Genomic DNA, 20,238 nt, shown 5'->3' on the forward strand with positions numbered 1-20,238 from the left:
CTCTCTATATATATCTCTTTTAGCCTGTCTTTACTCTGTTAAGCCATTGACCAAAAGCAGCTTCTTTATTAACCAATGGCAATAAAACATATTCACAGCATACATCAACTCCCCTTTTCTGTTTAAATATAAAGGAAGCTTTTAACTTTAATATAGTAAAAATTACATATAACAAAACAGGTATCAAACAAGAATTACAGTTACAATATTTATATCTACTTTATCTTTTATCATAACTAAGGAAAACTATAACTACAACTATCTATTCTTCAATTCCATCAAAGACCGCAGAAGGATATGATATTGCCTAAGTTAACAGGAAGTTCATTGTAAGCAACTTCCAAAATTCTAGAATTGACAGAGGCATCTCACTGCCAGGTCTGTCACCTAAAGGTCTTCTGTAACATTGTGGGCACCCATCTTCAGTCTACTGGCCCATAGTATCTGACAGACTTTCCCATGAAGCAGGAAATTTCAAAGACAGTTCCACCTGTATTGGCAGTTTGTCAGTAACTTTATTCTGTGTCCTACAGAATGTCTGGCAGACTCTTGAACCTCAAAGGACTGTCTTGCCTTCTTTAGGCAGCTTCAACAGTCATTTTTCTGTCAGTCCTGTAAGTTCATTCAAACAGTTCAAGCAAGAGCAGTTTCTTGCCCAAATGGCTTACAAACTCCATAAGGAGCCTCTTCGAAGCCCATCTTCCTCTTGAAGTAATTGGTGCTGCCAGGAGCAGATGTGTCCCATTGTCATAAAAATTGTTAAGCTCTTGAAACATTTTAAATGCCATGTTCTGTAGTTTTTGAAAGGTTTGAAGAATACCTATCCAACTGAAATACATCTTTATATATCTAGAAAACCTAACTAACTTGACTACAAGCTTGAATATTATGGATGACTATCTATTAACCTGTTTTTCTTAATTATACATTACATTTTTAAATGAGTTGTGCAAACACAGTATCTTAATCAAGAGCAGAAACACACATACACAGTATAACAAAATTGATATTAAATTTGTATCAATTAAATCAAGATCTATACCAATGCAAATCTCTATAGCATAGCCCCCTTTAAATGTAAACAAACATTTAGGGAATTTTGGCATAGTTCTCTCCAAACTGCTTCCTGCTTTTTGTTCAGCAACCTTTCAGGGGGTTTTTGTAACATGAGGGGGCCTGTTTGTTGGGGGTTTGTCTGTCCTCCCATTAGGTCCCCGCAATTGTTTAGTCCCAGAGAAAATCACCCACACAGAGGACTCCATAAGTTATAATGCTGATTGGCCTGTTAGGTCAGGCTTCTTATTAGCTAACACTGACATTTTTATTAACCCATTTTTCTGATCTGTGTTAGCCATGTAGCTCAGTACCTTTTTCAGTGGGGCAGCTCACATCCTGCTGCTTCGGTGATCTGGGCAGGAGTGGGAAGAATCAACTTCCTCCTCCCCATAATTCTCCTGCCCTCCTTGCATCATTTCCACTTCCTGTCTGGTTTCCCACCTACACCTCCTTCCCGGCCAATCAGGGTTTATTTAAAACATGATTGACAGAATACAGACAATTCTCCCGCACCAGTTTTGGTCCATCAAACCACATTAGTCTGGAAGTAACCCACAGGTTCTCATCCTCTGTGGAAACAAAAGAAGAATCTCTTTTCCAAAGCAAAAATTCCTTAGACCCAAATTTTGAAGCTAAGATATCTTTAAAATATATATGTTGATTTACTTTAGTAGCCCATACAATGAAATGTCTCTCTGTACTTAGCTCCTTCACACTCAAATAATTTAAAGAAAACACATAGTATTCATAATCCAGATTCTCTGTGTATATTCCATCTTTATGTGACTTATTCTTTTTTTTAACTGCTTTTAATCTATGACTGTCTGTTCTCTGTCTCTTTAAAGACTTTACCTTTTTTTGAGCCATTTTCTTCTTTTTTAAGTGTCTATATTCTCTTTCTTTTTTTCTCCCAAGCCAGTGTACATTTATCCAACACTGTGACACTTTTAGAGGTTTTCTATTTTTATCTGAATCTGTCTTTATTGTGTATCTGTAATTATTTCCTGACCAGAAGTGCCTTTTTTTTTTTGTTTGTTTAATGCTAAGTGGATATGGCTAGGACTAAGGCTGCTTTGCCTTTTGGCTCTACCCAGTCCAACATGGTAGAGGTGTGCATATGCCACAGGTCTAAGTGGCACCATTAAGCAGTTTGTAACACGCTGTTCACAAGCCCCATTTAAATGCTCAGTCTTCCGAAAGAACCAGACTTCATGCTGGCAGCACAAACCAGGAAGCTACCATTTCAAAACCGGGAGGTTGTTTTGTTGTTGTTGTTGTTGGTTTTTTTTTGTTTTGTTTTATTTTGTTTGCTATTAACACTGAATTGTGAAGACCTCTCTTAAAGGCGCCACTGACAGCAAACAGCCCATCCAAAAAAAAAAAAGTGGCTAAATTTTGTTTTTTGTGTGTATGTCTAGAATTCTAGAGCATGTTTTAATCTCATGTAGATCCCTAATTCTTTTCAATTAGTACTTTTTTTAAATTATGAATTATTGCTGCAGGGTGTGGTAGTACACACATTTCTTCTCATCACTTGTGAGTCAGGTCTAGATAAATCTCAGAAAAAAAATCTGGGTAGGAAAGAAAAAAATGTTACTAGTGTGCTGGGAGATGGTTCAGTAGTTAAGAGCACTGGGTGTTCCAGTGAACCCATGTACAATTTCCAACACCCACTTGACAGCTAGTGTGAAAAAAGCTAACAACTGTTGTCATTCCAGTCCCAGAGGATCTGACATTCTCCTCTGGTCTCTGCATGCACTCACGCATGTTTCCCACAGACATAATGCAGGCAAAACACCATACACATAAAATAAAAATAAGCAGATCTTAAAATGAAAGAGCAATATTGTAGAGGGCTGTGTTTGTAGTTCAGTCGGTTGAGTGTTTGCCTAGCTTGCATGAAGGCCTGAGTTTAATCAACAGAACCACATAAACAAGGTTCTAATGATGCATTCCAGCTGTCAGTAGGGAGAAGCTGGACAGCCAGGAGCTTAAGGTCATCTTCACCCACATAGCAAGTTTGAGCTTAGCCTGGGCTACGTGAGACCCCATCTCAAGAAAAAAAGAAATGTTTCCAGGTATGGTAACAATTGTCTTTAGTGAAGCAGAAGCAGGAAGGTCATAATTTGAAAACTAATCTGAACCAAAAAGTTAGACACTTGTCTCAAAGTAACTTGATTTCAATTGTTTTCAAACTTCTTTTAAGATAAAAATTAAAGAAATCAAATCATCTTTAAAAGATGTTTATAGAAGATGTTTATTCTTTCACAGTTTAACATATATATATATGGGGTAAATACTTTCTGACCAGAATCCATCCCTGTTGTTCTTTTCTTCTTCCCTCCTCCTCTTATGAAAACCCTCCTTCCCAAAAAAGTTCCCACATTTTTGAGGGGTTTAGGGAGAAATAATGTTGCCACTAGTGCTGTTGTTTATTGGACTTTGGTCTTCCTTTTTTGTAGCTCATTGCATTCAGTTAGAGTTGCCTGCATGTGTGTGGGTAGAAACTTACTTATTTGAGCAATTGTAAGTTGAAAGTGTTTGTCCCTCACCCCAGCTGCCATTAGTTGGCTATCACTCCTCAGGAGTTGGGGCCTTATGAGTCTCCCTCTCCTCTATGGACAACAAAATATTTATGGGCCTAGTCTCGTGTACTCATCGCAAGTTGTTGCACAGAGATGGGTTGCAAGGTAGCGCCCAATGTCTGACCCCATGTTGGGTGCCAGTCTGTTGTAGGGAGAGGAGCCGCTTGTTTGTCCGGCCACCCGGCTAGCTTAGCCCCGAAATAATCACACAGAAACTTTATTAATTAAAACACTGCTTGGCCTATTAGCTCTATCTTCTTATTGCCTGAGTCTTTTATTAATTTTACCCATTTCTATTAATCTGTAATTGCCACGTGGCATTGGCTTACCGGCAAAGATTCAGCATGTCTGTGTCTGGTGGCTCCATGGCATCTCTCTGACTCCGCCCTTCTTTCTCCCAGCATTCAATTTAGTCCTCTCCACCTACCTAGGTTCTGCCCTATCAACAGGCCAAGGCAGTTTCTTTATTCATTAATGGTAATCACAGCACACAGAGGGGACTCCCACATCAGCTAGTTAGAGCTCATGAGTACAACATCCATCATGTCCAGACTCTACAACATTTTATGATACTTCTTTCTATATTCTGCCTCTTTTTTTTCTCTTTGTTTTGTTTTTTTCTAGACAAGATTTCTCTGAGTAACACTTCTGCTTTCCTGAAACTTGCTTTGTAGACCAGGCTGGCCTCAATCTTACATGGATCCTTTTTGCCTCTGCCTCTGCCTCAGTGCTGGGGTTAAAGATGTGCACCACTATGGCCCTGGCTTTCTTACATTCTTTCTAAACCCTCTTCCAAGTTATTCCATAGGCCTTCAAGGAATAATAGAACTGATAGAACTGTCCCACTAAGGACTGAGCATCCAACAGTCAATCTCAGCATGTTGGCCTGTTATGAATCTCTGGTGGCATGTTAGGAATCTCTGGATTAGCTGTCTCCCACTGCAAAGAGAAGCTTCTCTGACCGAAAAAAGCACCCACTAACCTTTGAATATATATGCACATAAATATTTAGGTGACAACTTGACACCTGGCCCATTTAACTCTCCAGGACAGCAGAAATCTTTTTAATTGGCATTTTGCCTCTGTTCTGTTGGATGTTAAGTGCTGAATATCCAGTGCTGCGGTGAATAGGTTTTCCCTGGTCCTGCCTTGGTTGCTGCTCTCCTTGGTTGGTGCAGCCCTTCTACAAGTTTTTAAAGTACTCATTGCTTTTTTCGTGGCTGTATTCAGCCTTTAGCTGCTTATTTTCCAGAGACTATAATCTCACAAGAATATTTTAAGGTTTATTTTTATTTTATGTGTATGAATGAATGTTTTGCCTACTGTGTTTCTGAAGAAACCCCAGGCCCCCTGGAACTGTATTTACAGATGGTTATGAGCTAGCTTACTATGCAAATGCTTAGAGCCAAACCCAGGTACTCTACAAGAGCAGTAAATGCTCCTAACCCTTAGCCTTCTCTCCATACCCCCAAGAATATTTTTAATAAATGCATAGTAGTCTGTTTTATAGCTATGTAAGAATTTGTTACCCTCTTGAATATTTTGAATACTTAAGTTTTGACTCCCCCATCCATGGACAAGGGCCATTCTGATATAAGACCTTGTTCTGTGTTCTTCATTGTTTCATATTTTATTACACACTTAGAATGGAATTGCTAAGTCAACAATTATAGTATACTTAAGGATCTTGATCTATGATACCAGTTTGCTTCATTCTAGAGAACTTTTTTTTTTAATTGAATTTCTTCTGGCCTGTCATAAGCATTCTCATTCAGGATATTCTAAATGATAATTATATTTGAAGTTTAAATTCAAATTATAATTTAACTCAGTGATAAAGCTTTTATAGTGACATATTCGAGAAAACTGTATCAAAACAGTTTTAGACCTTTTTGTGAAATGTAGGTGTGCTGGGTGTCAACCTGTGTATTGATATTCTTTGACAAGCTTACAATTCAATTTCAGTGTTCTCTCTTCCAGTGCCCCCTAGTGCTGGTTTTTACAAGCAGCTTACTTTCTTCTCTGTAACAAGAAACATCATTCTTTCCTTAGCTCTTTCAGTACCGAATTATACTAAAGCATTTAAAGAGCCTATTGGGACTAAATTAGTTACCTTTTCAGCCTGAAGACAACGAATTTATTTTCAGAGTTCCTCCCTCCTAAGTGTTGTTTTGTTTTCATTTTTCTTTCCTTTTGTTGGGGGGGTGTCTTTTTAAATGTTTGTTTATTTGTTTGTTTTGAAGTGGGTTCTCACTATGTGGCCTAAGACAGCCTAGAACTCACTATGTATACCAAGCTAGCTGTCGCTTTGAGAATCATATCCTGTGTGTCTAGGTGGAGTACAATTATCTATGGTTGCTGTTTGGTGAGCTGCATTAATCCACAAATAATCTTCCACTCAACAGCATTTAAAACCAGAGATACTGTTCCTAATCAGTATTATCAAGATGTATTTGAATAAAAGCTCCACAGGAAACTAGTTATTCTGGTTTTCAAAATTAAATAGTTCCTCCACACTTCATCCCACTCTCAGTTTCTCGATTATGGCTTCCCCCTAACTAGCATTGACTACTTTTTTGGTTACCAAGAGTTTTAGAGATACTATCTATTGTCCTGGAATAGTTTCCCTTTGTGAAGAAAGGAAAAGGATTTGATATCGTTGGCCTGAGCTCAGACATACTGACATCTAAGTTTGGCCCATCCAGCATCAGGGCCTTTATACAAAAATCTCTCCTCTTTACTTTTATTTTAGCTTGTACAGTTAGTAGCCAGGGGATTATGTTTAGTTTGCTTATTATTTTCCATTTCTGTGTATATCTAATGAACCATCTCCTTTGGAATCTGGGTCTGTCCCATCTCTAAGTTCCATTGATAGTTGTTACACTTAGTGACCAGTTGAAACACAAATGAAGTTTATTACATGCCATGAGTAAATATGTAATCATCCAACCAAATGCTCCTCATCTTCTATCTACTTTTTCTTAATTTTTCTTTTTAAAATTTATGTGTTCATGAGTGAGGGCTATTACTACTACCAGATGTAAGACTATTAAGGGAAAAGAAAAACCACGTTTTTTCATACTTCCACAACAAAAAGAGTTTTAGAATCCGTGATTGTCATTGCAGGAAGCATAGCAGCAGAAGATAGACACGGTGCTGGAACAGTAACTGAGAACTCACATCTTGAGACACAGACATGAGGCAGGGAGAAAGGAGGGGCGGAGACTTGGAATGACATGAGTCTTTTAAAACCTCAAAGCCCGCTCCACAGTGACACTTCTTCTCCAACAAGGCCATGTCCCCTAATCCTTCCAAAAACAGTCCCATCAACTAGGGACCAAGCATCCAAATACATGAGTTTGTGGGGGCCTTCTCATTCAGACCACCACATCTGAATTCCTACAACCGTTTCTTGGGTTTGATTAATTTGCTAGAGTGATTCCAGAACTTAAGGAAGCATTTTTCCATTTTATTATAAAAGAGAATACAAGAGAGGCATGATGGTACACACGTGTAATCCCAAAATTTGGGGACTTAGATAAGAATGAGAGTTCAAGGCCAGTCTGGCTGTTACATAGTAAGATCCTGTGTGATGGTGATGATGATGGTGATGATGATGATGTTACAAGAGATACAGATGAATACCATATAAAGATAGTGTTCAAGGCACATTAGATATAGGATGGAGTTTCCATATTGTAAGTATATTACCCTCCAGAAACTCTAATCTCCAAGATGCAGTGTTTATCTGTATAAAAGCTCCTTGAAACTTATCCTTTTGAGTTTCTATGGAAACTTCATTACATAAACATGCTTCATTTCATCATTGGTACTTGGTGACCAACTCAACCATTAGCTTTCCACTGTATGAAAGTAGAAGAAAAGGTTTGGTTGTTTGTTGTTTGCATGTATGTTTTCATCATATGTACTGGACTTCATTTTAATAGATTTCTTTATTCGACTTCTTTTTATATAATTTTTTGAAAACTTCATACATGACTCTGCATTTACATCACTCCCACCCTTCCCTTTCCTTTCTCCAACTCCCCCAAATTCATGGTCTCTTCATCAATTATTGATATATGCATATGCATGCATATATGTATGTATGCACATGTAACATATTGAGTATATAACATACTGAGGCTGTAGCTTTTCTTGTTTGTACATGTATCCAGAGCTGATCATTGGATTGGACAAGCTGTTCAGAAGGAGTTGAACAGTGGGAAAAAACTGTTTCCCCCTCTCTGTATCCATTAACCTTCTATAGCTCTTCATCTATGGAGGGGGCCATGTAGAATTTCTCCTGTCTACTTTAGGGAGCATTGCCATTGTAGTAGTCTTGTTCAGGCAGCCATATTGTTGAAAGTTCACGGGTATATTTTTTCTGTCACATGTAACAAACATTATCTAACAACTGTCATCCTGTGCCTCTAGCTCTTACACTCTTTATTCCCCTTCTTCCATGATTTTCCTTGAGCCTTGGGATATAGGGGTTTGCTGCAAATGTGTCAGTTGTGGTTGAACACCCCACAGTCACTTATTCTATGCATTTTGGCCAATTATAGATTTGTCTCCATCTATTGAAAAAGGAAGCTTTAACAAGAAGTGGGAGCTTCATTTATCTGTGGGTGTAAGGATACGTATTTAGAATATTGTTTGGGACTATAAGGGGGAAAGGACTTTAAAGGTCTAACACTTACTATTCCTTGTCTTTTAAATGAGTAGCTTGAAGGTACCTAGGGGATACCAACCATCAGTCGGCTTATTAGCACACAATAATCACTTCACTTTAGAAACTGCAAAGATTTTAAGAGTTCTGTGCTAAGAAATAGACAAAGAGCAAATACTTATTAAATAGTATAAACACAGCTTTCTCTGGATCCAATGGGTACTCAGAATGTTAGTTTTCCTTTCTAGAAAACAGGAATATTAATGAAACCTAGTGTGGTGCACACTTTTAATCACACCACTCTGGAAGCCTAAACAAATGGATCTCTTTGAGTTCAAGGCCAGCTTGGGCTCCAGGATGAGACTCAATAAATGAACGAATGAATAAATGAATGAATTATAAGAAGAAAAAGTGAGACAGTCAATAAGTCTGGACTATTAACAATTATTTCTGCTAATGATTATGATATATATAAACATAGAACATAATATTTGTTACGCAGTAAGCTTTCAACAAAAGTTTGTATTGACTCTTTAACTGGTGTATTTCATGTTATCTTATACTCTGTCACACAAAATTTTAGTGCACCTGTAACAAAATAAAAGTCCTTCAGTATAATATCCAAATAATTGTCATGACATTTTAAGTGGCCCCTTCCTTGCATTAAGTGGAAATGGGTCCTGGTTCCCTCTTTTGTTTGCTTTTTTGCCTGTACATGCCCCAACCACAGTAACTTTTCAGTGGTATATCAATTTTTTTTAATTTTTCAACATTTTTTGCTCTACCTAAAATACCTTTTTTTTTTCTTTTTGGTGAGTATATGAATTTTGAAGGGTTTTTTTGTTTTTAAAACATTGTCTTGTGATAGCACCTACACTGGCTTCCAAATTAAAACCTTTTTCCAGCCTTCCAAATGTTTGCATTACAGACACATATCACTGTGTGTGGCCTTTGTCAATATAAAATACAGCTTTCGCCTCAAAGGGGATAATGGGTGATTTATTCTTGAACCTAATATGAGTGACCATGACTCAGCCACATGATTTCAGCTGCCTCAAATAGTATATTCCAACCTGGAAGTGTTTACATGATACTTTATTATTTATAAATCAAAGTCATAAATCAAGAAATTTACCAAATACATGTGGTGAGGACTTAAGTAGATTTCATCAGGGTCAGGAAAACTGCTTTAAGCTTTAGATGCTATCAAATGACATTCTTAAACTTTGGGTTGGTGAACACTTGGTATGCTAAGAATGCATTTGTAATTTTTTTCTGATAAAAGGATGTTAGGTCAGACAACAGGTAGTGGCTATGATGGAAACTAAAAATATTCCAACATAATTTTGCTGTAAGTCTATGGTATTTTAGCTCTGCAATCAGGAAATTCTAGTTAGTCATTCTGCCTTGCAGAATCTTTAACTCTGGTTCTACCAGGAGCTTGTTTACATGTATGACTCCTAGTCTGTAGCTGTATATATTTAGTCTTGGATCCAACTGCAGAGCATGTCTTCTCTGATAACCCTTCCAAGACAACTTCTGACCCTAAAATTGTTCAGCATAAATTCCCATACTTTCCCGTCCTCACACAGCATATTCTGTTGTAGTTACCTATTACCTCATCTGTTTTTCCTGACCCAGTGCTCTCTACAAATGTTTGAAATTGAAAGTTTAAGAAATTCTGAGGTGTAGATGTGTATTTATCTGCAGGAGCATTGAAAATCCTCAAGACAGTGTCCTTCTCTTACTACTTTGCACAGTACAGTCATTCTCCTTCTTCAAAATATGTGCTCATGTTAGCAAAAGTAAATGTATTTTGAAATGTCACTTGGCCTGTTAAGATCCCAAAACAGTACCAAGCAGAATAATTGTAAAGAATTTTAGTTTAATAGAATAACTTTTAGAGTTATTTCTATATTCAGTTAATTATCCTTCCTTACTCTTTTTAAAACCAATATAATGCTGAATTGTGGTGTGGGAGGTCCTTCTGTATATGTGTTGCTTTTATTGGTTAATGAATAGAAAAACTGCAAGGCAGAACTTAGCTAGGTGGGGAAAACTAAACTGAATGCTGTGAGAAAGAAGGAGGAGTCAGAGAAGCCATGTAGCCCCACCAGAGACAGATGCCAGATGGAACCTTGCCCATAAGCCACAGCCACATGGTGATGCACAAATTAATAGAAATGGGTTAAATTAAGATGTAGGAGCTAGCCAATAAGAAGCTAGAACTAATAGACCAAACAATGATTTAATTAATACTGTTTCTATGTGGTTATTTCAGGAGTCTCAGCTGCTGGGGAAATGAACAAGTGTCCTCACACAACAGAATTATATGCATGTGTCTGGCTCATTTGTCAGGTGAAAATGAGCCTTCATAATAGATAGCCCTGGTTTCAAAAGTTTAATCATAACTTCCCCCTTATCCTAGGGATTTTGTCTGTGTTTGGTTTGTTCTGTTGTTTGAGGAATAGTATAGCATACAATGGCCTCAAATTCCTGATTCTCCTACTTTAGGTTTTCAAGTGCTGAGATTTTATGTGTGCACTCCTACACTCAGTTTATACTCCCTTGTGAAGGGGAAGCTTCTGTTTGGTGGGTGGAGGTTGTTTTTGAGACAGGACTCTCACTGTGTTGGCCAGGCTAGTTTCAAATTTTTTAACTCAGAGTGTCCTCACAGTCTTAACTCCTGAATTAGGTGCTACTAACATGTCCAACAATAGAATGTATTCGTTTTTCCCACACTGAACTGTATCCAACTTTATTAACAATCATGTTATTTCAGCCAGGACATAAGCAAACAATGATTAACAGTAGACCACAAGATCAGAAATCCAATAAAGTGTTTCATGCTTTGAACAGGGAGAAGAGTGAGGGTCAACATTTCACATTAAGAATGTAGTTTAATCTTTTACAAGCTTACTCTGACTTGCAGAAAATGAAATGAAAATAGCAGAATGACCAGTCTGAAGATCCACAGTCTTCTAGAAAAGGACCCACTGCTTTTTTTGAGGCAAACCATCTCAGTGATATCGTTGGAAAGTCCAGATCTCCCAACACATTGGCAAAATCAATTTTAGGGGTCCATGTCCAAACAGGTCTCTGTTTTTAGGGAGTTAAGTCTATGCTTGTTGTAGAGGGGGAGGAGGATATAAAAATGTTGAGTTTTGTGGTGTGCACAAGGCATTTTGTGCCTAGATGGTCATGCCCAATAACATCAGAAAATCTCTTCTAGGAACAAAGCGGAATCTTCCTAAACTAGCAGGAAAACCATTTCCCTTACATCAACCAGATTAGGAGAGATGTTGTTAGTGACACATGGGGTTAGAGCCCCACCCCTACCCTATCTTCAGAAGAAAAACAATGAAGTATTCTGTGTGATAACAACATAACTTCAAAAATCTGTAATTTTATAAATCTTGATTTAAAATCAAAAGTATTTCGAATAGTAACCAGAACTACAGAATTATTAAAAATGAACACATTTCAAGCCAAGTGGTGGTGGTGCACATCTTTAATCCCAGCGCTCAGGAGGGAGAGGCAGGTGGATCTCTGAGTTTAAGGCTAGCCTGGACTACAAAGTGAGTTCAAGGACAGCCAGAGCTACACAGCGAAACCCTGTCTTGGAAAAAAAAAACAAAACAAAAATAAAACACTTTTCACTTGGCATCTTCATTGTCTGCAGGAGTGTTTTCATGCTTGCCAATGTTAGCTTTTGCCTTTGGATGCCTTCCTTCTTTGCTGATACTTTTTTTACCCTGGACTCTAGCTTCAGAGGAGCTAGTTTTTGTATTTCTTTTCAAGGTTCAAAGTTCAGTCTCTAGTACCAAAGAGGAGTTTTTTGTTGTTGTTGTTGTTGTTTTGGTTTTTGTTGTTGTTGTTTTTTGTTTTGGTTTTTAGAAAAAGCCAGGCTGGGTGAGAAGTATCTTTAATCCTACTCAGAAGGCAGAAGGAGTCAGAGTTCTGTGAGTTCCAGAGCAGCCAGGGCTACGTAGGAAGGACTATATCTCAAGAGAAAGAAAAAAGTGAGATCTCAGCATGTTATAGAAGTTGCTGCAGATTAACCTGAGTTCAATCTTAGAACATGAGTACGTAGGATGGAAGTAAAAACCTGACTCCTGCAAATCACCCTCTACATTGGCATGTATATGTATATACACACACAATAAACAAATAAACATGAAAAATAGTTTTAAGAACAAGAAGAAAATGAATTTTATCTGAATACTTTTCAAATGTTACTATATATGGAATATTATTAGACTGTCTAATGTGTTTATCTCCAAGCTTAGAAATAGGCCGTGTGTACATTTTTCTCCTAACAACACTTTGCAGTACACCATGAAGAGAGGAGACATGTTCTTGCTAACATGATTTTTTTTCTTTTCATTGTGCTGCTGCACTTTATCATCTTTTTGAAAGTTTTATTTTTATTTTAACTACATGTTTGTGTGTATGTTTGTGTAGATGTGTACATGTACATGCAGGTGCCCAGAAAGGTATTGAACCCTGGAACTGGGACAAGTAGTTGTGAACTTCTCAGTAAGGGTGCTGAGAGCTGAACTCAGATCCTTGGAAAGAGTGGTACATGCTCTTAACCACCAAACCATCTCTTCAGTCTCACATTTCATCATCTTCCATTATGTGTTATCAGCCTAGATAAAACTATATTTATAAAAAAATATTTCTGAATAGTCACATTGACCATTTCATTATTAAATATTACTGAATGTTTAATATTGTTGGGTTCTCTGCCCTTTCCATTATGTTCAGTAAGTAGGAAATAACTATACTAATTGATTCTCAATGATGAGTTTAGTATTATGAATTTTTTTTACAATAAACAACTGTTTTCTGTTTATTTTTCTTTGGATCAGTTTCCTGGTATATTGTTATTCATGCTTGCATATTTGAATGTGTTTTACAGGAAGATTTGTTGGTATTGAGGAAAACAGTGAAATCTTTTTTGGCTGTTTGCCAACAGTGCCTATCTAATGTTAATACTCCTGTTAAGGAACAGGTAAGAAATTATTAGTTAATAGCGCTCTGTATTGACTACAATTAACATCCCAAATGTATTGATTAATACTACAAGATATAATTTTTCAAATTTTAGCATATATATCTATAACATACAACCCAGAGTATAGCTGTCTGGATATTTTAAGTTACAAATCAGGCTGTATCTTCTGTTCTTGTACTTTAGCAGATATATTCTTGTCAACTGGAAGACTTAAATTCAAATTTAGAATTCTTGATTCCTAAGAATTCTGTGATAAAATATTGGCGGTTTTGGTGAGCTGATGTTGTAACTTGAGTTGACTTCTCACCTTCAGCTCCTAGTACCAGAAAGAGCTTCATATGTATACATGTGAATACTTCAGTTTATGTTTTTAAAGTATGGCCATGCCATAATCCCTCCACATAGCTGTCTCTCGACCACTGTGAAGCCTAGCAGTAGACGCGTAGACATAGTGTAACTATGGAAAAGGGCCTTTTACAGACTTTAATGAGATAATCAACTGTTTGGGTGAGTAAACTCCTGATTTTAGATATTCCTAAATTCATGTACTATGTTTTTAATGAACTCCTTTTGCATTGCAGGCTTTCATGCTGCTCTGTGATCTTTTAATGATTTTTAGCCACCAGTTAATGACAGGTGGCAGAGAGGGCCTTCAGCCTTTGGTGTTTAATCCAGATACTGGACTCCAGTCTGAACTCCTCAGTTTTGTGATGGATCACGTTTTCATTGATCAAGATGAGGAAAACCAAAGCATGGGTACTTAATGACTTTTGTTACCTTGTCAACCTCTAAAGATAGCAGAGGGGCGTGGGTTAAATCCAATTCTAAAACTTATAGAGATTTTTCTGTTTTTAAAAAAAACTAGAAGCTGGGCAGTGTTGGTGCACACCTTTAATCTCAGCACTAAGGAGGCAGAGGCAGGTGAATCTATTTGAGTTCGAGGCCAGCCAGGGCTACCCAGAGAAACCAAAAAACTGAAATAATAATAGTAATAAGTTGAGTGTGATAGTAGAGCATGCCTATAATCCCTGTTAATTGCAAATTCAGGATTGCCTGGACTACAAAGCTCAAGTCCAACCTGGGCAACTTAGTGTGACCCTGTCACGTGATTTTATTTAATAATTAAAAGAGAACCTGCTTATGCAACCCAGTGGTACGGTGTTTACCTATCATACACTAGGTTATAGGTTCAAAACTCAGTGCAGTAGAGGAAGAACAAATATAAGCCAGTCTTTATAACACACATCATGTTATTATTGTACTTGGGAGGCAGAGACAGGAGGATCACTACAAGCTTGAAGAAAGCCTTAACTACATAGCAAGTTCTAGACCAGAATGCACTACATAAGCACTCTGCCATTAATCCTAGCTCTCTAGAGGCAAAGGCAATTAGACCTCTGTGTGTTTGAGGCCAGCCTGGGCTAAGCGTTTGTGCCCCCACTGACCTTAAAATTTTTTAATATATTTGTGTATTTCTGAAATCAAGAATGTACCAGATGATGTCTTTAAAATTACCTTAAATTCATTTCCCTGTTTTTTTACAGAGTACTTTCTTATTAGCCACAAAATAAAACTATGTGGTGTCAAATACTGAAAAAATGATAGTCAAACTGTTTAGTTAAAATTGTTCTGAACCTGCAAATACTAAAAGTTTATATTGAATTATTAGTGGCTAATTATATTTAAATGTTCTTTTAAAACAGATTTTTGTTAAGTAGATTATTTAAGTCTTCTAAAATAATAGTAATCCGGGTGGTGGTGGCACACACCTTTAATCCCAGCACTCAGGAAGCAGAGGCAGGCAAATCTCTGTGAGTTCAAGGCCAGCCTGGTCTATAAGAGCTAATTCTAGGATAGGCTCCAGAGCTACAAAGAAACACAGTCTCAAAAAAAAAATAGATAATTAAAATAAAGTAATAGTAAAAAGACATTTTTTAGCCCCATGCTTCTTGATACTAGTAGAATGTTCTATATTGGGCTAGGGGCATAGCTTATTGGTAAAACTCTTATTTAGCATACACAATGCCTGAGGCTTCAATATGTAGCTCCACCAGTGTATTATTTTTAACAAAATATTTGAAAAATGCTAAGACTGGAACAGAGTATGTTTGGAATATGTATTCATCTCAAGAGACAAGATTTACCCACTGATTTCAAACATCTCAAAGCATTGTTTACAAAAGAAGAGGAATTGAGATTAAGTGTATCTATATGAAGGAAAAATACTAATCCCAAATACAAATGGGCCAGGATGTGAAAGTGTCAGTACAGTCACAAATGCTATCCTCTAAATCTTTAAGGACAACTTTTTCTAGGACTACAGGTAAAGCCAATGGAATCTAAAGCTCAAAATTTGAGGAAAAGACAGTATTTGTTGTGAAAGTTTTTAGTAAAAATATGATTCACTGGGAGCTGGAGATGGCTCAGTGTTTAAGAGCACCTGCTGCTCTCCCAGAAGACCTGGGTTCAATGGCAGCTTACAACTGTCATCAATTTCCAGTCTCAGGATATTTGATGTTGTCTTCTGATCCTTGGACACCAGTCAAGCACATGGTGCGTACATACATGGAAGTAAAACACTCATGTACATAACATAAAATAAATTATTTTTAATTAAATAAGTAAAAATGAAAATGCATTTGATTTTAGAATAGGGAGAACTCAGTGGTTAAGAGCATTTGGTGCTCTTCCAGAGGACCCAAGTTCAGTTCCTGGCACCATGTCAGGTAGCTTACTACTAGTTGCCTATAACTTCAGAAAGGGGGCACCTGTACACATACGGCATATGCTCACAGTCACAGACACATACATATAAATAAGTAAGCATTATATATGTTTGTGTATATCATTTCTGGCTTTTTATATAATCAAATGTAGTAAAGCACCAAAAAATAGCTATTACATATATTTTCATTTCCAAATCTTTTTGTCCATACCTGAGAAAGTAAGTTCTCTAGGGGAATATATTAGTATATATGAAATGAAGAAAATTGGGACAGGAGAGATGACTCAGTGGTTAAAAATGTGTATTGTTCTTGCAGAAGACCCAGGTTCAATTCCCAGAACCCACATCAGGCAGCTTACAACAGCTTGTAACTCCAGCTCCAGAGGATGGTCCTAACCTCAAGTACATGCACATATACAGACATGCACACAATGTACACATTAGTAAATAATAATAAAAATATTTTTTTAAAAGGAGGACTGGAGAAATATGACTCAGAAGTTAAAAGCACTGCCAGCTCTTTCAGAGATGCTGATTTCAATTCCCAGCAACCACATGGTGGCTCACAACCACCTGTAATGGGATCTGGTGCCAACACTATACATAATAAATCCTTTTTAAAAAAAAAAAAGAAAAGGAGAGAGAGAGAAAAGAAAAGAAAAGAAAAGAAAAGAAAAGAAGAAAATGGTAAAGGGCAGCATTTTAGGATAAATACAATTGTATATTATGATAAAAATATAAGAAAAGCAGTTTCTATCTGTAAGCGCTGATAGAATATAGGGATCTTAGTTCCTACTATTTATTCTGAAGTAATAAGCTTACTGTTTTCATCCCATTAGAAACTAAATTAGCTAGGGTTTTAGCTCATTGGTAGAGCATTTGTCCAACATGTACAAATCCCAGAGTTTGGTCCCTGGCACAGCTAGCTAGATAAATAGATAAATAAATCAGAAATAATATTCAGTGAATTTTCAGTTGTACAGATTCGCTGCACCACAGGCTAAATTCATAATTACTTTATTTTCTGTGGCTAGAGGGTGATGAAGAAGATGAAGCTAATAAAATTGAAGCCTTACATAAAAGAAGGAACCTACTCGCTGCCTTCAGCAAACTTATCATTTATGATATTGTTGACATGCATGCAGCTGCAGACATCTTTAAACACTACATGAAGGTATTGTTTCATATTTTTCTCCTTCCTATGTGGTAGAGAAATAGGTAATTAAAATGAATGAATAGCTGAACCTTAATTTAATAGTTTTCATCAGTGTATTTTGGGTAGTTTTGTGATGAAGTTTCTCATTGCTAAACGTACTTAAGTTCTTTATCAGTCTATAGTGTTAATTAATTATTCCATACAGTATGAGTTCCTAACACTTTCTTGGCTTCTCTCTTTTTCTGTAAGTTCCATTTCCTGATCTTATAAAATCAGTGCTCAGAACTCTGGTATTGCCAGACAGGCTCGGAAAGGAGACAGTACTTCCCAGAGTATGTGCCTTGTTCTCCAGTCACAGGAGTATTTTCTTTTGCCACTGTTAAGAATATTACTTGTACCTTTTAGTCACTTGTATATTTGTCTGTGTTTTTATATCACTATATAGCTTGAATAACTATAATCCCAATCCAAATTTGAATCTTCTTGTGCACTCATGATATGGCTGACTTTTATGTGACTCAGTGACACTAAGCATGCCTAGCATGTTTGCAAGCCAAGTTCCATCACATCACCACCAAAGAAAAAGAGATTTTAAAGCCACTTGAGACTTCAAAACAGTTTTGGATTTAAGTGTGCTCTACTAGGGGAAAAAAACTAAATTTAGATCCGTGTTTCTCACCTTCCACAAAACAATAACTCATAGTGAATCAAAGGCCTCAGCCTTAACTGAAAACCCAAATACTGAAACTACTATATGAAAACATTTTAAGATACAGGCATTGTTAAGAACTTTCTGAATAGGAGTCAAGTAGGCAAGGAAATTGTTCAGATTAGCAAGTAGGTAAGGACTTGTCATTAACTAGGTTATGCATAGTCACCAGAGTGAAAAGAGCCTGCAGAATTAAAAAAATCTACTTATCAGACAAGGAATTAATATCTACAGAACAAATACCAAAAATCAAAACTGTCAATCAACAAATTGTACTGTGAGATAAATAGATAGTTAGCTTTTTTAAAAGTATTTGACATTCTTAGCCATCGGGTAAATGTCAGTCAAAATAACTATGAGATTCCAGCTCTCCTCGAATCAGAATATTATCATCAAGAAAATAAATAACTCCAAATTCTTACAAGGGTGTAGAGAATGGGGAACCCACATCTTATTTACTGCTGCTCAACTGTGAACTGGTGCCTCCTTTATGGAAACAAGTGTGGAGGTTAAAATAAAGTTAGAAAGTAGGAACCACCATGCCAAGTAATACCTTGTTACCTTTTAGATAATGTGCCTTTCATCCTGTTATAAGGGTAAGGAACTGAAACATGGGAGACAGCCAAGAGGATCGTTCTGAGTAGCTCAAGACCAGCCTAGTTCATATACCAAGCAAGTTCAAAATCTCAAGACAAGCATGAACAACAACAACAAAAAACATATGAAAGAAGAATGAGAAAACATTTTTCCATCACTTCCTCTCCTGGAATTTTTAGTTTTTTATTAATTACTTCATAATCTTAAATATCAAATTGTTAATGTAAGCAATACCATTTAACTCTTATTTTGAAGGTGAAGAAATAAAACTATTGATAGTAGTTACATTTCTTTCTCCAATGCCCCCTCCTCCTCCTTCTTTTCTTCTTCAATGTTTTTCAAGATAGTATTTCTCTGTGTAGCCCTGGCTGTCCTGGAGCTCACTCTGTTGACCAAGCTGCCTCCCCAGTGCTGGGTTTGAAGGTGTGCACTATCATGCCCAGCTTCACCACTATAGTCTTGTCATGGAATTTCCTAATTCTAAGGTGTGCTTCCTTTTTATTTCACAGTATTACAATGACTATGGTGATATCATTAAGGAAACGCTGAGTAAGACCAGGCAGATTGATAAAATTCAGTGTGCTAAGACCCTCATTCTCAGTCTGCAACAGGTAAGAAATTTGGGGGGCGGGGAATAGATAAAAGTTCTCTGTACTTGTTATGTGCTACATGTCTTATCTCATTTAATTTTTACTACATAGTGTGCTTTATATCTTAAATAGATGAAATGTTAAGGAGACTGACTCTTGGGCCAAAGGAAGTGTTATATTGGAAAGTTTAAGAAATAATAATTTGCTGGTCTGAGTTCCAGGTCAGGCTGGTGTACATATCAAGTTCTAGGCTACCCAGGGCTACATAAGACCCTGTCTCAAAATAGTAATAATAGCTTTTAAAATTAAAAATAATTATAAATTGTATTTAATTAGCTGGGCATAGTGGTATGTGCCTAATGCCAGCACTTGAGAAGCAGAGGAAGATATGTGTAAGTCTCAGGCCATTCAAGGTGATACGGTGAAATTCTGTCTCAAAATAAATTTTAAGAAAGTGTTGTCAGTGATATTCAAGTAAGAAAATTTACTGTATACATTGTATAAATAACCCACGGTGGGAATTTCTAGAAATAGTCTAAATATTAATCAGTAGAGGAATGGTTAAATAAGTTGATACTTTGAAGTAGCTAATTTTTTCTTTTTATTTGGTTTTTTAAGACAGTATCTCGTTGTGTTGTCTAGACTGAACTAAGGGATCCTCCTGCCTCACCTTCCCAAGTACTTGATACTGGGTGCACATTCAAACTGTACCCACTGAAAAGTTTTTGCAACTTAAGGGAACAAGTAAAGCAAGTTTCAAAATAAAATAAGTAGTATGTTACTATTTATTTAAAAATAAGAGCTGTATGTATAGATAATAGGAATAAATTGGCCTAGGAAATGTTCAAAGTTTTAGAATTGAAGGCTGTTATATATCACCGTCTATAAAAAAAAATTTTAAAGTTTAAGAATTTATTTATAATTTGCTACATTCATTTAAAAATCTGTGGAAGAGCCATTCCTACTATTTAAGGCATAGTCAGGTTCAAGACAGTGTGTTACTGAAGAACATTCCAGAGATGTACAACTGAAAACAGGAGTTCTCTCAGGTAGGTGGGTGTGATGAATGTGACATATTTTACTTGAGAGTTTACTGATGGTTCCCAGAGACTCCAAGTGAAGAAAACA

The 20,238-nt window shown here is 36.7% G+C and overlaps 1 protein-coding gene across 3 annotated transcripts in view; it reads left to right on the forward strand.

Annotated features, from left to right (window-relative positions):
• The window catches only part of Stag1 (STAG1 cohesin complex component), a 329,217-nt gene that overhangs the window by 288,861 nt on the left and 20,118 nt on the right, over positions 1–20,238 (forward strand). For all 3 annotated transcript variants that reach the window (XM_085689622.2, XM_085689621.2, XM_085689623.2), the window contains 4 exons: positions 13,238–13,330; positions 13,915–14,089; positions 17,093–17,232; positions 19,030–19,131. In XM_085689622.2, coding sequence (XP_085545748.2) covers positions 13,238–13,330; positions 13,915–14,089; positions 17,093–17,232; positions 19,030–19,131 — 510 coding nt within the window. The remainder of the gene's footprint in view (positions 1–13,237; positions 13,331–13,914; positions 14,090–17,092; positions 17,233–19,029; positions 19,132–20,238) is intronic.

The sequence above is a fragment of the Myodes glareolus genome, chromosome 4 (assembly GCF_982192425.1).
Source record: "Myodes glareolus chromosome 4, mMyoGla1.1, whole genome shotgun sequence".
NCBI classification, from domain to species: domain Eukaryota; kingdom Metazoa; phylum Chordata; class Mammalia; order Rodentia; family Cricetidae; genus Myodes; species Myodes glareolus.